This window comes from Crinia signifera, chromosome 12 (assembly GCF_055691185.1).
Source record: "Crinia signifera chromosome 12, ASM5569118v1, whole genome shotgun sequence".
In the NCBI taxonomy this organism is placed as follows: Eukaryota; Metazoa; Chordata; class Amphibia; order Anura; family Myobatrachidae; genus Crinia; species Crinia signifera.
The window spans coordinates 22,543,388-22,563,512 of record NC_139228.1 but is presented as its reverse complement, the minus strand read 5'-3'; the positions used below and the strand labels follow the sequence as shown (position 1 = coordinate 22,563,512).

Sequence of the window (20,125 nt, the reverse complement as noted above, 5' to 3'; positions counted from 1 at the left end):
AAAAAAAAAAAAATTAAATCGCATGAATTGTATGCCACTTTATTGCATGCGATGCAATACAATAAAAAAAAAAAAAAAAAAATTCAGGTGCCCAGATATTACACAAGTACCCAAATTCCAATTATTTATGGCCAATGAAATAGGCAAAATTAGCGCTTGTGGCTTCCAATTATAAATTATGTGGGTAAACAGAAGTGAATCATGTTCCTCACCACATAATTGGACCCAAGGATAAAATTTAATCAAACTTATTTAATTTAATATATTTTTTTCTGAAATTCTCAGTAACAACTTTCAGCTTAGGGGTGCTGTGAAAGACATTCTTATACTGTAGGATGCCTGAGTCGAAAAGTTTAGGAACCACTTCCCATGTAATAAAGCAATGTAATTGCCCCCCCATAAATCTGAACAGCATTGTAGCTTCCAGGTATTTCCCTTAATGAAGTGAGGAGCTAGATAACAGTTCTAGAAATACAAATCATTTTAAAAATAAGAGACAAACACAGAAAATTAATAAGAAACCATTTATGCTTTTGAAGAAACAAGAAAAAAAAAAAAAAAAAGGCACGGTACTTTAAGAGTCAAATATCAGATTTCTCCACACAAATATAATAAATAGGTCACATGGGAGAACAGAAACAGGCAGAAACTGATGCACATCAACAGGGTTACCCCCCTGTCCCAGAATATGGCACAACGGAAAGAACTATAATGGGAGCAAGGAAACCACGTCCTTAAAGAGAAACTAAACCAATGAAATTAAATACTTAACAGTGAAGCGTAGTTTCCCCTGATTTTTGTGCTCAGATTTGCGATCTTCCAAAAATTTCTGCACAGTTGCTAAAGTGAAGCAGATCTGTACATTGGGAATCTAGACCCAATGCATGAAAAACTCAAACGATCTGCCCACTTAAGTTACACATCCTAGGGTCCTTTGACATTAGACACTAGGCGGAAGATGTACCAGAGACAGCACAACAGAAATACACATAAAACTATTTTTGACAGCCTTAATAGGCATAGTCCTCTTCATTATTAACACAATTCACTTTATGCGGCACTTAAACACCAACAGGTCCTTAAGTGCTGCAGATATAAAATAGCTTATAGTAGGCAACCAGTTTTGGTCACCAAGTCAAAAAAATAAATAGATCTTTAATAACGGGGCAAAAAAAAAATTATCCTTTACCCCACAAAACTGGGATGAATTTCAAAACCAGCCATGGATAATGTCCGACGTTCCAAAGTTTAAAGCACAGATCCTTTGTCTGTGACCAGAACAGCTTTGCGGTGTATGTAAGAGGGGGGGGGGGGGGGGGGGGAGAGCCACTGGTTACCTATTACTGGTCTGAGTGGTTCTGTATAAAAGTTAGTATTCCTAGCAGCACTTTACACCTCATCTGTCCGTTTTTTGTGTTCTGGCTTCAGTCTTATCCTAGGTGGATGGGTAAGTCTTCTCCATACTTCTTAATCAGCTTTTTGTGGTTATGATCAACAGACCACTGCTGGGGCAGAAATTTGGGCTGCATGTTATCCAGGAAGTGTCGACGCCAGCGTTTCTCGAGTTCCATTAGGGATTTCAGACCGCCCTTTGCAAAGCATTGCACCACTTTCAGTCCGTGTGGGGTATAAGTTTCGTTACAAATTCTATGGGAAAAACAAAAAAAATAATATGAAAAACTGTATGTCTAATTGACGTTTAAAGGGTATTTATAACTCAATACTAAAATTACTTAAGTGTTTCCTGCTACAAATACCCTCTCCTTTGCACCATTTATTATATCCAACATTCGTTCCAGTAATAAGAAACTGGGATTAAAAAGCTAGAAAGTAGAGGGGAGGAGCTGGCCACACTGTGGACAATTCTTAAAGTGCCAATGCTCCGAAAGGTCACCCTCTATTCCCCACTGTGATCTCCAGTGCCACCTGGTGGATGAAGGAGAAACCAGACACTATCACTTCACTAAGCTTAATAATCCTACCCCTCCGTGAGGAGACCTGCAGAATCATGCACTGTGTGGTGTACTGAAGACAGATTGAGGACCTGTGAGCTAAAGAATTATTCAGATTGTGCTATTCTGTACGCTCAGTATAAGTACAGAAAAACATTGGTGCATTAGCGAGAATAACTGTACAGAACTCCTTCACACAACTCCGCATTGTTACACTTAATGTAAAGTTTTTTAGCCTCCTCTAGTTTTGCCCAGACTATGACAAAGCAACTGAAACAGATCTAGTGTTGCACCTTTTTAAAAGGTGCATACACACTACGACAGGGGTAGTAAACGCCAATCAAACCCAGTTTAGGTTTCCCACACCATCAAGAAGGTGCACTCATTACTCACTGACACCATAAAAGCTTACAGGAGCCGACGACGTTGCCTGCCATTCTGTAAGACTATCTGGAAACCATTAACGGTAGAGAGGGGTCGAGCACTGGAGTTGGCTACCTCTGCACTAGGAGATCGTTAACAATTTTGTCCTTGCATCACCTATGCTCCTAAACGGATTATATAATATATGCTGAACTAGATCATTCAGCAGCCACATCCAGGAGCATGCTAGCCTCCACGCACCTTTACACTCCTAAGCACAGGTATGGCTGCCCAAGGTATAGGTAAACATGTGCAAGAACCTCTCCTCACCTGGTCTCCAAGGCCGCAGCCTCCTTCAGAGTGTCTTCAGTAACTGTCTCAGTGTTGAAATAGTTCCTGATCTCAAACAGCAGCTCCGCCTTCCTGTTCTCTGGCAGCATGGCCGCACTGAGCAGAGCTCTGGCAGCAGAGCGCACCTGCCTCCTCACGGGATCCTCCAACGTCCGTACCCCTTCCTCGCACCCAATCGGGGCGGAGAACTCAGTGGCCAGTTGTTGCTTCAAGCTGCTATCATAGTAATTAGAGACGGCGTGACAAGACGTGCAGAGCAGCAGGACATCATGAGAGTTGTGATCCTTCATCTGTATAGGGAAGTGGCGTCTGTACTCATGGGGAACTATGTTCTTCCTGTACGGGGCCAGGGTGGAGAAGGCAAACTAGTTAAATAAAGTATTTAATGGTTACTGTCTTGTGGTTTGGACAGAAGGCTTTGCACTCACCGTATATAGGACTCACGTTTGCCACAGACCACACATAAATTTTCCTTTACGGTCAGATAATAGTCCACATTGGACTCTGGGCGACCGGAGGGCTCAAACCGCAGTCTCACAACGAATGGATCACTGCTAATCAGATCTAAGCAGAGCAGAGAACAAGGCCAGAAAGGCCGGACAGACTCCAGGTTAGCAGAAGATACAGAGGACACTACATAGCAAACGAGACAGAACTGACTGGATCTGTTGCACTGAATGCTATAACCAAAGTCTAGGAAGGAGAGCATTGGGAGTGGGAGCCAGACACACACAAGACACTTACCACCGATGCCTTTGTCCAGGTACCACTGGGCCTTCTTCCTATCACAGGTGCAGAGGGGCTGTCCATCAGGGGCATGTAGAAAGCAGTTATCATACAACGGTGACTTCCTGCAATGAGCATAGAACATTGTCACCCTCATTAACCATTCACATGGTTCTAATTGGACCTTTAGTTCCGGATCTCAATTAAAATAGGAAGCAACTAATACTAAGTATTACCTACCTATCTAGTACCTACAGTCATTCTCCAGTCATGCCAAAACAGCCCCCTATTAGCATACCAGAATCTTCTAGAGTCAGGCATCTTAGTCGCTGCATGACCAGGATGCACAAGGAGGCTTTGCTAAATTGATATGACGTGTGCGAGTCCAAATCTCTATACAGAATACTACAATGTAAATTTTGCACCAGCCCCGACCGCTTACTCTCCAGGCATCTTTCACAGCACGGTGTATTGAGGGTTGATTTACAATCCGAGGTCAGTAAACACAGACTGCATTGTTTGCCCCTTATTTGCTGTCATTGCCCCTAGTCTCCCCAGGCTGCAGTTCTATACCTTAGCACAGGGGTAGCCAACTCCAGTCCTTGAGAGCTACCAACAGTTCACGTTTTCCAGGTCTCCTCACAGAACCACAAGTGAAGTAATTAGCTCCACCCGTGGATCAGTGATAGGTCAGTAATGAGTGCACCTGTGCCTCTGCTAGGTGATTTACAAAACGTGAACTGTTGATACTCTCGAGGACTGGCGTTGGCTACCACTGCCTTAGCACATGCATGTCCAAACCATGGCCCTCCAGCTGTTGTGAATCTACACATCCCAGCATGCCTTGCCATTAGGGAATGCTAAAACTAAGCATGCTGAGATGTGTAGTTTCACAACAGCTGGAGGGCCACAGTTTGGACATGCCTACATTAGCAGATGCAGTGCCCAATACAGCAGACTTATGTTCATAGGTGAGGGGTCAGGGGGACACACTTCAGTACCTTACAGAGTACCCCACGCCCAGAGGCTTCCTTTTGTTTCTGCGGGGATCCTTGCCTTCAGAGTTCTGGCTGGAAAGCTCACAGGAACCTTCTTTCTTCCTCTTTGGTCCCCCATTTAAGTCTCCACTGGCAACACCTTTCCCTTTAAAAGGAGCATCAATTAACCCTTGGCATTTCCCCAGGAAGTATTCCCAGGGAGTGGGAGACTCTGGAGAAAAGAACCCAAGCAGCTGTAGGAAGAGCGCAACAGAGACCTGGGCATCCCGGGCAGCATAAAGGACCTGAAAAACAAGGCTCCATTACCCTTACAGGCTGCAATCAATACATTTGTGGTTTAGAAACACACATTTGTCTTTAGCAATGAAAATACAAGCTTACATTTAAAGTCCTCCCAACATGACCCATCCCAGGACGGCAAGATTTTTTTTTTCTGCGTTACCATTGTGACGAAATGAGATGGACCTGGATTGAGAACCTTCATATTCACCTCGTAATGTACTTTTTAATCCTTGGATCAGTCTAGGTTTATAGACAAGAGCACCTGTGTGTTCTGCATATTTATATTTGTTATAGATTGCAATAATGTATTTATTGGAGATACAGGTCATTGCCATAGTGTGCGTGACAGTAGGGAGAGCCAGGTAGCTGGGCTAGCTAATTACCATGTGGATCACATATGCTAGTCCATTGTGTGAGCTATGATAGGTGTTGCTGGTAATGTTGCTGGTAACGTAGCAGAACAATGCCTGAGTGACTGGTAAAATAGCTGCTAGACAAAGGGATGTATGTAGGTCAGCAGGTAGCCTGGGAGATAAAAGGTCAGACCTCCCAGAGGGATGTACAATGGGTCTCTGCTGCATTATACTGACTGACCTAGCATTGGGATATCTGACCCTACCCCCAGAAACCTTTGCCTATGTACACATGCCGTACCCACCTGGTCCTGTGTGAACTTTTCCGCATCCCAGTTACTGCAGCGGAGCTGAAAGGACTTGTCCAGTGTGTGGCACAAAATGGTCTCGGACAGAGATTTAAGGCTCAAACTGTTCTGAAAAATGTCTCTCCTGCATTAAGAGAAAGCATGTGGGTATTGATTAAAGCTCAGAAGAAATTATTCAGAATTTTCTCTTACATCCGAAAGGCAAAGTAAAAAAATGGCAGTTATGAGCATATTGGTTTGCACTCACAATTTTATCCCTCAGAACTTGACAAAAATATCCCCCAAAAGGAGATATTGTTGTCTTGGGAGTTAAGTGGACTGAAGGGTGTGAACGGACTGGAGGCTGGGCGATTTTGACAAAGCGATTTCACCTAGTCAAAATCGTGATGTCGCTACCAGAGATAAGCCAGCAGCCATCTCCAGCTGCTCCCCGCGTGTACAAGCATAGACCCCAATAAACTGGATAGCCCATTACACAAGGTCAATGACTGCAGATAACTGGATACCACCCCTAAGTATGGCTTACACTCTGAATTACATTGTGGCAGCCCTTACAAGCTATATAGAAACCTATTCCAGTGTATTGCGGATTAACACATTGACTGAAGCCATTATTTGTGGCTTTGAAAAGAGGAGGTTTCCCGGAACTGACAAATAAGTAAAATGAATAGTCCACAGTTCTTAAATCTCAGGGGCAGATGTATGAAGCAGCGATAAGGGAGAAGCAAGAATTGGTTGCCATGGGCAACTTCTCCAGTCTGTATAGTATTCAAATTCTAGCTGTTACTTCTGGTGCTGATTGGTTATCATGGGCAAATTCCCCACTGACTCACTTCTGTTCCACATCACAGCGTCATACTTCTGCCCCTCAATACAGAACTACAACATTTATACTATGAACATGACATAGTACTACCAGGGAAACCCTCAATTGCAATATACATTAATTGCATTTAATTCCTGAGACATTCTAATGACAACTGGCATCATCGCCCCATTCTTGTACTTTAAGGTAACCCATGTACCTATGTCTCATAGCCAGGTAACGGATATCGACGATTCCCTTCACGGAAAGCCCAAAGTCATTCATCAGTTTAGAGGCATCTTCCCAGCAGCCCACGCCAACCTTCAGGATACTGCCGTCTGCCAGGAGAGTGAGCAAGGTCTTCGGAATGGTACGGTCAGCGATGGCCAAGTGTGGCAGACGAACCAGGACACAAAAGCCGCTGTGGGAAGCCATCTGTAGCAGGGAGATGGGATTTGCTCTCCCTTCTACAGATACCTGAACAAGAAAAGAACAGACTTAACGTTAACATGTATATAACATAGCCAAACAGCAAGAAGGGGCAGAGGAGAACCCTTTATGGAATTTTTGCAGTGCTTATGTAAAAGGGATGTCCGACTTCTAGGAATGGCCATGAAGTTTTATGAGGCACTTTCACAAGCAAAACTCCCAAGTTTGCAAGATTTCATTCAGGCAATACAGCCAGGGCAATGGCTGCCAGGAGCAAGTTACCAAAACCTCTCAAGTGACATCGGCAGTAAGATACCCTGCCTCCCTGCTATAAGGGTGGATGCAAGAGGTTATAGCCCAGTTACATGGAAGGGGAACAGACTTATGGTCAAACTCCTTCAAAATTGACTGGCATAGCTGTACTAGTTCAATATGTCAGTAAAGTGCCCAGATCACAGGCAATGATGGCAACATCTGTAGAGAGTCAATATGAAATGTAAACCATAGAAAGCAGCAATGTACTAACATTTCTAGCAATACAACTTAGACACACCGAGCCCTCTACATGGAAGACCACATACCCACTCACAGTCCATGCCAAGTACCGGGAAGTCATCCAGATCTTTCTTTAGCAAAGGCCAAGCAGCGTCCCATTCTTCAGCCTTAGACACGATTTTGATATCCGCCTGGAGAATCTTCTCTACTGCAGAGAAGACTGGGATTTCTACCTTCAAAGGTTTCTGGAGAGCAGGGTCCCAAGTCTCTTTACTCAGCCCAGCATGCAAGTCTTTGTGCTCCCCATTAGCACACAACTGTCTTCTCCGGCGTTTGATCAGCTTCCACAGAACAAGACACCCCACTGTAGTACCCACCAGAGACGCAACGCCAAGTGTTAATCCAGCGTATCTGGGCATTCTGTTGCAATACCTATTAAACAAGAAAAAAAAAAGGAGAAAAAACATTTAAGGAAAAACATTTGGTGCCTCAACCAGAGTCGCACACATCTTCATGGGATGCTACTTGTAGTGTGATAATTGGACACTAATGCCAACACATGATGTTCTTCCAGCCTATACATCCCACCATCCACTGTTCCGCCAACGGTGGTTATATGTACCGCATGAAGAAATAAAAGTTCTTCGCAAACACCTCAGTAGGATCCAACTCTGGCAGCAAGTCTACAACAGTTCCATGATGTTCATACGCAGCGGTGCCACTTTAAAGTGCTCAATTATCAAGCGCAAACAGCCAATAGCAGATGAAAATACACAAGGACGCTAATCTCCACTATAGAAGTCAGGACTATAGTCTATCAGAACTACTTTTTATAATGCAATGATTATTACACTGTCTTTGTAAGCATCACCACACTAAGTGCAGTGCAATTACACACAATCGCACTCTTAAGGGTGTACTGCACAGCCAATTTAACGCAAGGGAGGAGGAACAGATTACAGCTGCAAACTACATGAATGCTAGATATTAGCAAGGCCTTACCTTAGTGCAGGCGACCCAAACTGCTGCTCCAAGCCCAGGAGCCCGGAGAGGGTGCGAACTGCAGTGCCGGCTGGAAGGAGCAACACAGAACACACACAAGGTACACACAGTGCACACTACGCATGCGCACACACTTCCTTGCCCTGCAGTGACGTCAGCACGCACCAGCGTCAGCCAGCAATAAATAAGGCGCCCAGGTTAACCCACTCATGGCCGGCCCCCTGGACCTCTTCTCCGGCGTCATAACACGAGCACAGCCAGTGAGGGGCAACAGCCACGTGGAAGGGTTAAAACAGAACATTAACTCTATAGTGTCCTTGCTATAAACGTGCATATATATATATATAAAATTAGTATTATCATTATTTTTTTGCAGTGCTGCCTGATGACCCTCACATGCTTCAGGTACAGAGCACTTGCAGTGTATATAATGGGTGTAGAGTAGACCTGTACTGTATGTTACTGTCAGAGGTCACAGGGGGCTCTTTGTCATATTATATTTGTATCAAATGTTTGAAACTTAAATAAGAAAAACAAAGTTACTTTTTAAATTCTAAACATTTGTAAATACAGGGTGCCTGCCTTTTAATACTTTTGTAGTTTGTTATGTAGGAAGTCTAGTGGATATATTTACTAAAGTGCGGGTTCCTGTGCACCGACTGGGTGGCCCAGGCAATGTGTCAGTGAGTAATGAGTACACCTGTGCGCCTGCGGTGTGACCTGGGATATGTGTCAGTGAGTAATGAGTGCACCTGTGTACCTGCTGGGTGACCTGGGTAGTGTGACAGTGAGTAATGAGTACACCTGTGTACCTGCTGGGTGGCCCAGGCAATGTATCAGCGAGTAATGAGTACACCTGTGCATCTGCTGTGTGACCTGGGAAATGTGTCAGTGAGTAATGAGTGCACCTGTGCGCCTGCGGTGTGACCTGGGAAATGTGTCAGTGAGTAATGAGTACAACTGTGCACCTGTGGTGTGACCTGGGTAATGTGTCAGTGGGTAATGAGTACACCTGTGCACCTGCTGGGTGACCTGGATAAAGTGTCAGTGGGTAATGAGTATAACTGTGCACCTGCTGGGTGACCTGGATAAAGTGTCAGTGGGTAATGAGTATAACTGTGCACCTACTGGGTGAACTGGGTAATATGTCAGTGGGTAATGAGTACAACTGTGCACCTGCTGTGTGACCTGGGAAATGTGTCAGTGGGTAATGAGCACACCTATGCACCTGCTGGGTGACCCGGGTAATGTGTCAGTGGGTAATGAGCACACCTATGCACCTGCTGGGTGACCCGGGTAATGAGCACACCTGTGCACCTGTTGGGTGACCCGGGTAATGTGTCAGTGGGTAATGAGTATAACTGTGCACCTACTGGGTGAACTGGGTAATATGTCAGTGGGTAATGAGTACAACTGTGCACCTGCTGTGTGACCTGGGAAATGTGTCAGTGGGTAATGAGCACACCTATGCACCTGCTGGGTGACCCGGGTAATGTGTCAGTGTGTAATGAGCACACCTATGCACCTGCTGGGTGACCCGGGTAATGAGCACACCTGTGCACCTGTTGGGTGACCTGGGTAATGTGTCAGTGGGTAATGAGTATAACTGTGCACCTACTGGGTGAACTGGGTAATATGTCAGTGGGTAATGAGTACAACTGTGCACTTTCCGGGTGACCTGTGTAATGTCAAACAAATGGTCAAAGTGACTCTTGAGCGCTAAATAGTGTCCTGCTGCTGCTTGTCCCCAAACAATAGTTCAACTGTAAACTATAAGAAAAGACAAAAAGTAAAAAAAAAAAAAAAAAACGTTTTATTTTTTGACCAGTTTAATGTGTCAGTGAGTAATGATTACACCTGTACACCTGCTGTGTGACCTCAGAAATGTGTCAGTGTGTAAATAGTACACCTGTGCACTTGCTGGGTGACCCGGGTAATGTGTTAGTGGGTAATGAGTACACCTGCTGGGTGGCCCGGGTAATGTGTTTGTGGGTAATGGTACAGCAGTGCACCTGCTGGGTGACCCGGGTATTGTGTCAGTGAGTAAGGAGTACACCTGCGCATCTGTTGCACCTAGTACTCAAGATGGCAGTGACAGAAAAACAGTAAGCGGTGTAGCCTTCCGCATGAAGCCAGGCTATTAATCTGCTTGGTGACCTGGTTAATGTGCCAGTGAGTAATTAGTACACCTGTGCACCTGCTGTGTGGCCTGGGAAAAGTGTCAGTGTATAATAAGTGCACCTGTGCAATGTGTCAGTTAGTAATGAGTACACCTGTGCACTTGCTGGGTGACCCTGGTAATGTGTCAGTGAGTAATGAGTACACCTGTGCACTTGCTGGGTGACCCTGGTAATGTGTTAGTGGGTCATAAGTACACCTGTGCACCTGCTGGGTAAACTGGAAACCATGAAATGTTGGGTGCCCTGAGGACCAAGGCCCTTATTCAGATCTGATTTCACTACAAATTTGTTCTTAAAATGGGCAAAGCCATATGCACTGCAGGTGGGGCAGATGTAACAAGTATAGAGTTAGATTTGTGTGAGTTATGTGCAGGGTAATTACTGGCTGCATTATTTGTACACTGCAATTTATATTTCAGTTTCAACACACCCCACCCAAATCTAACTCTCTCTGCACATGTTACATCTGCCCCACCTGCAGTGCACATGGTTTTGTCCATTTTGAGAACAAATTTGTACTGAGCTCAGATCTGAATAAGGGCCCAAGGGATTCAGTATTGAATCCCGGCGGTCGGGATCCCGGCGTTCAGAATCCCGACGCCGGAATCCCGACAGCCGAAATGCCGACAAGGGGGGGACGTGGATCGCCCCCCTTGCGGGCTCGCTACGCTCGGCACACTAATTTATTCTCCCTCCAGGGGTGTCGTGGACACCCCAGGAGGGAGAATGTGTCGGCATTTCGGCGGTCGGGATTCTGAACGCCGGGATCCCGACCGCCGGGATTTTAACTGCATCCCGGCCCAAGTGTGAGAACCACTGTGTTAGGGCATTGGATAACAGTTATCTGTTATGTGAGTACACGGTGATATGTCAGGCATTGGGATGGCACACTTTGAAATGGATAAACTGTGTTAAGTCTTGAAACGCATGGCAGACTTAAAGTTAGATATTTCAGAAAATACAATGACATACTTTCCTATGTCAGCAAATACATTTGTGAATTTGAGGAACACAGTTATCTGACAGGGAATGAGAGGACACTGTGATGTGTCAGAATGTGGGGGCATGCAGTTCATGCCAGTAACAGTAATGGGGGCACACTGAGGTATCGGAAGGTGAGTCACATAGTACAGTGACAGGTGATGTGGGGGCGCATAATACATTGACAGGGGATGTGGGGCGCATAGTCATAGGTGTGCGCACATTGAGTGTGAGGGGTGCACAGGCACCCCCAAATGCTGTGCCCACCCTTATGGACAACTCCCTGCTGCTAGCAATACCTTTTACCAAATCTTTTGCTTTTTAGACCTGTATTCCATTAAAATTAGTGCCCATCAATCAATTGTGTGTTTTGCATTGTTAATTGTACTCGACCGTTGTCATATCACTAGATACTGTACCTGCATAATCCATATATTTTTTTACTTTATATGCATGTACTGTTATACAGAGTAATAAGAATATTAAAACTGAAATAGGCCGGAGATTATGTTCTGGCTGAGAGACATTTTATATTTTAGCGAGTACCAATAGATGATGGTAAACAGGCATGGTTGGCAGTGTTAGTCACACCCAATAGGTGGTGCTAGACACACCCCTTTGACGGTGCACCCCCTAATAAAATGGTTGCACTCCTATGCGCATAGTACACTGACAGGGGATGTGGGGTGCATAGTACAGACACAGGGGATGTGGGGCCACATAGTACAGTGACAGGGGATGTGGGGTGCATAGTACAGTGACAGGGGTTGTGGGGTGCATACTACAGTGACAGGGCATGTGGGGTGCACAGTACAGTGACTGGGGATGTGGGGACACATAGTACAGTGACAGGGGATGTGGGGGTGCATAGTACAGTGACGGGGGATGTCGGCCGCATAGTACAGTAACAGGGGATGTGGGGGGGGGTGTGATACAGGGGTCCATTCCGACTGTCGGGACCCCATCTGGCACCCATGTGGGGTGCATAGTACAGTGACAGCGGATGTCGGACGCATAGTACAGTGACAGGGGATGTGGGGGCGCATAGCACAGTGACAGGGGATGTGGGGGGGTGTGATACAGGGGCCTATCCCGACTGTCGGGACCCCATCTGGCACCCATGTGGGGTGCATAGTACAGTGACAGGGGACGTGGGGTGCACAATTACAGGGAATATGAGGGGCACACAGTGTCACAGTATATATGGGGGCACAGTCACAGGGTATTTGGGGGCATAGTGACAGGGTATGTGGGGGTGCAGTGACAGGGTATAAGGGGGACATACAGTGACAGGGAATATGGGGGCACACAGTGAAAGGGAATATGGGGGGCACACAGTGACAGGGAATATGGGGGGCACACAGTGACAGGGAATATGGGGGGCACACAGTGACAGGGAATATGGGGGGCACACAGTGACAGGGAATATGGGGGGCACACAGTGACAGGGAATATGGGGGGCACACAGTGACAGGGAATATGGGGGGCACACAGTGACAGGGAATATGGGGGGCACATAGTGGCAGTGGGGGCACACGGAGCCCCCACTCCCAGCAGCAGCCGGATGACGCTGAGCTGTGCCCGGCCTGTGTACTGGTTCCCGGGTACAGTGTCAGGGGGAGGAAGCGGTGGATCAGCTGGGGGAGGAGGGGTAGGAGGAGCTCCGCTCGGCCCCGATAGTGGAGCCCGCACAGCTCGGTGGTGCTGCCCGAGCCCCTATCTGCATGAGGAACCCCGGAGCCCTGAGCGAGCCCGGCCAGTAGCTGCCGCCATGAGACGGGACGGGGGATGCGGCATGAGGTCGGTGGTGGGCTTCCTGTCCCGGCGGGGCCTGCACGGAGAGCCGCTGCTGAGGGAGGACTTCCAGAGGCGGAGGCTGCAGGCCTGCAGGAACCTGTACAAGAAGGACCTGCTCGGCCACTTCGGCTGTGTCAACGCCATCGAGTTCTCCAACCATGGCGGCGGTATGCTGGTGTCAGGCAAGTGTCACCCGGCCGCAGCCCGCTATATAGCGCCTCCCTATACCCGGGCGCCCTACCCGGTGCCAGGCACGGCGGCTGTGCCCCATCCACCTGTGCCGGCCCGGAGGTGGCATTCACCTGGTGCCAGGGGGCTATAATGTACCCAGTAAAAGGCAAGGCTTGGGTCCTGCAGAACCTATCTGCATGCCAGTGCTGTGTCAAGAGGTTCTGCAGCAGCCACTTCCTGCTTGGATGGGGGCCATAACATGGCTTTCTGGTTTCCTGGCATTGTGCTCCTGGTTTGGAGTTGCATGCCCAAATACAGTTGGACCACGGGGGTACCTGCAGCCTGAGCATGCACCCCTGGGAGGGATCATGTCCGCAACCCACCATGCATACACACATTGGAGGACTGCTGACACACCACAACCGGAGGGGAGGAGCAAGGCTGAACCATGGTACCCCCTAAATGTTCCCTCGCCATGCTATGGGCATGGTGGCTCGCTTCACTTTGTTCACCACCTGGTTACTAAAGGCAACAGATGTGGATAGTGACAGCTTACTTCTCCCCCTGCTGGGACATGGTGGGGATGCCAGAGGCCCTTTAGCCCGCTAGGATCTAATGCCCACCATACTCATACAGGTGATGATTGGGGTACCGGATGACTCACCGACAGTCGGGATTTCGATGGTCGGAATACCAGATGTCAGCAGCTTGACAGCCGGAATCCCGACTTACACGGGCTATTTCACTTATGGGGTCAATGACCCCATAAAGGGCTCCTGACAGTAGGGATTCCGATGTCAGAGAAACAACCATCAAAATCCCGACTGTTGGTGGGTTATACCATATCAGATGGCTGAAAGTGTAGACAGATTGATCATCTATTGACATATCGCTCTTGCGATCAGATGTAACTGACCTGCGCCACGGACCATAAACTGACTCCTGTGCTCATCTGTGGCACACAAGATGGCGGCGACAGAAAAACCGTAAGCGGTGCAGCCTTCCGCATTAAGACAGCATTGTCGCTTATTTTATTATTATAATTATCCTTTATATGGCGCCACAAGGGATCCGCAGCGCCCAATTACAGAGTAGGTTAACAAATAAGCAAAACAGTGACTGAAGACAACAGTCCAGGTTGTATGGCTATCCAGGATTAGGCACAGGTGACTTAAATTGCAGTCAACTTGATTATACCATCTGTGCTTAAGCAGGGATAGCCATAAAACCTGGACTGTTGGTGTGCCTTAAGGACCTCTGTAATGGAGGATGAGTACAGGGTACATACACATAGCTGCATCAGCAGGCGGCACTGAGATAATGGCAAGGCATGCTGGGATGTTTAGTTTCACAACAGCTGGAGGGCCACAGTTTGGACATGCCTGGTGTAAGTAAAAGAAAGAAAAGCACTCATGAGAGAGGGCAAAATAGTCTAGCTTTACTTTTTACCGAAACTTGTGTAAGAACATGAGATCTTTGTCCTTCTGTATCTAACCTGAAACAACCCAGTTGGCCTGATTAAATAAGGCCGCAAAAATAGCTATTTGCCAATTTTCACAAGTCAGTGCATTAGCGGCTGCCACAGCACACGTAGGCAGAGCTGAAACTGCAGCCGCGGACCAGAAGGATGTGATCGCATTTTGAGTGTCAATTGGGGGTGAACTGGGAAACGCAGGTGTTTCCGTACCATTTTTCGTGGTTGCTGCTTGACGTCACACCTGGGAAATGGCTGGATGGCCTTGTCCTGTGATGGACACATAGAATCAGGCCCAGTGCTCGTTTGTAAAAGTATCCTTACATTTCTGTATATTTATTATACATTGCATTTAATTTCTATTTGGTTAGAGCAGTGATGGTTAACCTTGACACTCCAGCTGTTGTTGAACTACACATCCCAGCATCTTCAGTTTTAGCATGGCCAAATATCAAATCTGTAGCAGAGCATGCTGGGATGTGTAGTTCAACCACATCTGGAGTGTCAAGGTTAGCCTTCAAGGGGTTGGGATTTGTGGAATTTGCACACAGATCTTTTGGGGCGGAGTCTGAGGGTGAGGCCGGTTTTACACACTCCGGCTCCTGCCGGACGGTGAAATCCCGCACGGCCAGGGAGCCGTGCTGCACACAGTAGTTGTGAATGGACACTATTGTGTCCATTCACACGGGACGGCCACGGCCCGGCCGCACGGCTGCAGCCGGATCCCGCCACTGGAAGGGACGGCTGCCGGGCTGTGGCCATCCCCTCCATGATAAACTAGTGTGTGCGGCACGGCTCCCTGGCCGTGCGGGAATTCACCGTCCGGCAGGAGCCGGAGTGTGTGAAACCGTCCTGAGGCAGTGCAAGGGGTGCAAATACAAATATTTATTTTTGTGCATCCAGGGTAAATACTGTCTGCTTTTGCATGTGGCCCACAAATGCTGGACAGCATTATTTGTACACTGCAATTTACGATGGAGTTTGAACCTATGCCTCTCAAATACTCCTTTCAGACCTAAATCCCAGGTCTCAGCCGGATTAATGCACACAGTCTTAGCCCTTGTTACAGCTGTTCACACCGCAAGTTGGATCAGGGTAATCTTTGGTTGCCACCTTTCACACTGCAGCTGTGTCTGTCCTGCATGTCACACAACCCTGAGGTGGGCCTTTGTATACACAGCTGATTAGACCAGTGATTCTCAAACTTGGTTCTCAGGACCCCACACAGTTCACGTGTCAATGTTCATTGCCAGGGGCTTATATGGTAGAAGATGTAGCTTTGCCGAAAGCTGCATCTTTCTCCATATGGCATCAGTGCTAAGTGCTCCCGGCACTTCTGGGGAAGGCTGCAGCGCTATGCTTCCCTTTCAGACGCTAGAGGTCAAATATGAACTCTAGCATCTGTCTCCAGGAATGCGGAGAAGAGGGACAGAGGTGTGGGCGGAGCTACCAGTAGCTCGCGAGAGATGGGTTGGTGACCACGAATTTAATGAGTATCCAGCTTTAGAATTTAATCAGTTTTGACTGAAATGACTACTTAGATGTTGCTACAGTTTGTGTAAAAGCTTCCACAAACTGTTTTTTTTAACTATCTTATAAACATATTATTGTTATTATACTGCTGTGTAAAATCTTTCATGTTAAAATCACAGTGTATTATTGCTCTACAAAACAATAAATAGTATGGTAGCCCCACGCCTCATTTTAGTAGCTTAGTCCAGCGGGTCCTGACCTTCTCAGCATGGGGTTGCAACTCCATGTTGTGTCCGTCAGGCTGATGACTTTTGTAATCTAAAGGCCCATACACACTGGGTGACTTTGAGCTGAAAGTCGCTCAAAACAGCAGGTTTGAGCAGCTTTCAGCTCAAAGCCGCCCAGTGTGTATGGTCCGGCGATGAGCAGTGAGCGCTGCTGCGCACTCCCGCAACATTGCCGGGAAAGCCATTCATCTGCAGATGAGCGGCTTTCAGGATGGCTTTGCATAGCGCTCCGCTATGCAACGCCGCCCCCTCCGTCTGCGCCGGACAGGGGGAAAGACGCTCAGTGTGTATGCACGGAGCGTCTTTCCCCGCAGCATAGTCGCCCAGTGTGTATGGACCTTTAGTCAGTGATTCAAATCTGTTGAATTGTCTGTTATTGTAGGCTCCTCCCATCATTTTGTGTCTCCACAATGCTGCCAAGTATGTGCTGTCTGCTGACTACACATGTGATGTGATAGGTTATGGTATATTAGACTCCTCCCATCACTCTGTGCCTCCACAATGCTGCCATGTATGTGCTGTCTGCTGACTACACATGTGATGTGATGGGTTATGGTATATTAGACTCCTCCCATCACTCTGTGCCCCCACAATGCTGCCATGTATGTGCTGTCTGCTGACTACACATGTGATGTGATGGGTTATGGTATATTAGACTCCTCCCATCACTCTGTGCCTCCACAATGCTGCCATGTATGTGCTGTCTGCTGACTACACATGTAATGTGATGACCTTCTGCAGTAACTTTCTGGGGTCCTGTAATTATTTTTTTTGTCTGGTGGGGTCCCAGAGTAAATTAGTTTGAGGACCTCTGGCCTAGTCTGAGTTTGTTTCCCACTAGGACGAGCCTGGGTTCTTCAGGCTAAAGTGGAAAGCTGCAACAGGTTAAGCTGGGTACACATTACTCTGTGTACTATGCATTGTCCCGAGCAACAGAACTAGGGATGGCCATCGTTGCCAGTGCTGTCCTGGCCATCGATAGTGCTAAACTATCCAATGGATGACCATCGATATTGATGATGATGGTGTTTGACTGATTGGACTGTGGGCCAATAAAAACACAGGGGTGGGGCTTCGGAGGTATCAGGGGTGGAGCTATGCTCCTTTTTCCAGCACTTAAAAAAAAAAAAAAGAGCAAAACATCGTTTTGCTGTGCCATCGATGGAGGGAAACCATCTCGTTCTCCCCCATCGATGGCAAATGTATTCGACATCAACCATAAACCATTTTATGATTTTGACTCATCAATGGTCCATGGCCATCCTTAAACAGAACCTGGTGGGGGTGCTGGCATCAGCAAGTGCATACATACGTGGCGATGCCGGGCGTGACGAGCATGTACGGATGGCGGAGGACATTGCTGACAACCTGTGGGTCTGTTAGGAGAGGTAATACAGACTAGACGATATGCATGAAAATATCGGTAACAATATTGTTATCGTGCATCTCATTTAAAAAATCAGCTAGTGTGTACGCGCCATGAGACTGACTGGAACCAACTCAGTTTAATGAGGAGTACTGGCAAACATTGCAGCAATGTTCAGCTGCACCTGTATCCTCCATATTCGGTACATTCAGCAGTGCAGGTTTTCCTATTGTGTGCAAGCAAAGTACAGTATCAGTGTGTCTGGCTGCAATGAGCCTTTTTATACTGTATTTATTTGTATCTCTGATCATAGATATCCCCTGCATAAAATGAGCCAGCTCCTGCCGGAACAGTGCGGATCATTAATTTTGACATCGCCGTGTTCCCAATATAATGTACAAACAAGTGTGTAAACTAAGGTTTACTCAAAACACTTCCCAAACCATTAGTCACCATTTTATTACAGCTATAAAAAACAGTGGGAATACCTTTAAGCCTATCGCAGTGGCTCTCAAACTCGGTCCTCAGGACCCCACACAGTTTGCGGTTTCCAGGTCACCCGACAGGTGCACTCATTACTGACACATTTTTAAAGATCCAATGGTGGAGCTAATTATTTTGCTCGATTCTGTGTGTAGTCTGGCAAAACATTCACTGTGTGGGGTCCTGAGGACCGACTTTGAGAACTTTAGGTCAGCGGTTCCCAACTTTAGTACTCAAGTACCCCCCCAACAGTGCACATTTTACAGGTCTCCACCCAGAATTACAAGTGAAATAATTAGCTCCACTTGTGGATCTTTTGAATTGTGCTATTGCATAAACTGTGCACCTGCTGGGTGACCTGGAAAACATGAACTGTTGGTGGTACTTGAGGACCGAGGATGGGAACCTCTGCCTTAGGTTAAAAGCAAGGTAGTCTAAGGCGGGATTCAGTTGTTACTCAAGAATTTAGGGGTGTATTCCGTGTGTGCCAATGTTTCCGACCAATGGAAATATTGGCACATACCTATTCAATTTTCACCCGTGCATACTCAACGTTATTAAATTGTGGAATATGCGGGCGTCTTCGACAAAAATACAATTGGATCAGCGAGATTTTCACCGTTCCACGTGTTTTCCGACCATCAGATAGGTTGAATGTAAAATTCTGACTGTGAGAAATATTGACACACATTGAATACCACTTTAAGTGGCCAAGACAAATCCAAACCAAGTCCTCTTTTAAATAAAAGGTAAAATCTTCTTTGAATCAATAAGACAGTGGCTGACGAACCATGGCGCCCTAAAGGAGGCATTCCTAACCTCGGTCCTCGAGACATTCTAACAGTCCAGGTTTTAGTGATATCCGTGCTTGAGCACAGGTGAGCACATTATTAAGCACAATAAATCCCTCCATTAATTTTTGAACATCTGTGCTGAAGCCTGGATATCACTAAAACCTGCACTGTATTGTGCCTTGAGGACCGAGGGCGGGAATGCCGGCCCTGGTATCAGCATGTTTTTTACCCAACCCCTAGTATAAAAGTACTTTATGGATATTGGAAAAACATATTAAAGTAGGTAAATTGTGCCTACCAGTCATCCTTTGGGTCAGTTATGCGGTGGTGTACAGTGGTGCCTCTCATTGTCCACATGTGGTGAGTGGCAGCCACTAGCACTGTGATTGGCCTATCACTATGGCCATAAATAATTTATTTGGTTCTGGACCACCAATCCCAGGCACTACTGCAAGTGCCTCGTGCCATTGCAGGGTACTAAAGGCCCCCATACACAGGTCCAACTTCTGAGGGGCACATCAGATCTGTTTTCCTTTGAGTGCCCCTGGCAGGGCTCCTTCTGACTTGCCACTTGATGTGCCATTTTTTACATGCGATAAATCGCTTGACAAACACCTCCGATTTGGGCTGATATATCGGCCTGATCCATCTGAATTGGATGAAATCGGATGTGTGCTAGCAGTCAAGGGGAGTCCTGGAGACTTCTTGATTCTATCGCGCATCAATTGTCTTGTGAAAACAGAAGACCTTCACAAGACTGATTGATTATTTATGTAGGAATTCATTCTTACCAGCTCCATTGAAAGCTATAGTCCATTTGTGTCAATGGAGTGCCTGAATGGAACGCATGACTCCATTTCAGTGAATGATGTAAATTTAAATTTTCCATCAAAATAAATGGGGAAAATACATTTTACCTAGTTAAATTGTTTGTATTATCTAAACATGAGTATGTACACAGTGTTACCATACAAATCTTTATGGATACCTTCATTTGTATTCAGTACCCCCTAGGTCAGAGTAGGTTAACTAAAACCTCTAAAATGAATAGTGAA

At 46.7% G+C, this 20,125-nt stretch overlaps 2 protein-coding genes across 2 annotated transcripts in view; one reads left to right on the top strand and one right to left on the bottom strand.

Annotated features, from left to right (window-relative positions):
• Positions 1-510: 510 nt before the first annotated feature.
• On the bottom strand, positions 511-8,229 carry EXD2 (exonuclease 3'-5' domain containing 2). Its single transcript, XM_083167724.1, has 9 exons — positions 8,065-8,229; positions 7,149-7,494; positions 6,359-6,615; positions 5,331-5,457; positions 4,394-4,674; positions 3,411-3,517; positions 3,095-3,230; positions 2,646-3,002; positions 511-1,647 (listed from the first exon to the last, which is right to left on the bottom strand). Exons 2-9 carry the CDS (start codon positions 7,479-7,481, stop codon positions 1,431-1,433), a joined length of 1,815 nt encoding a protein of 604 aa, XP_083023850.1. The 5' UTR covers positions 7,482-7,494; positions 8,065-8,229; the 3' UTR covers positions 511-1,430.
• A 4,616-nt stretch (positions 8,230-12,845) lies between these two features.
• Positions 12,846-20,125, top strand: part of DCAF5 (DDB1 and CUL4 associated factor 5) — a 40,586-nt gene continuing 33,306 nt past the window's right edge. Inside the window, exon 1 of the mRNA XM_083167360.1 lies at positions 12,846-13,204. Within this exon, the coding sequence (XP_083023486.1) occupies positions 12,997-13,204 (208 nt within the window). The 5' untranslated portion in view covers positions 12,846-12,996. The remainder of the gene's footprint in view (positions 13,205-20,125) is intronic.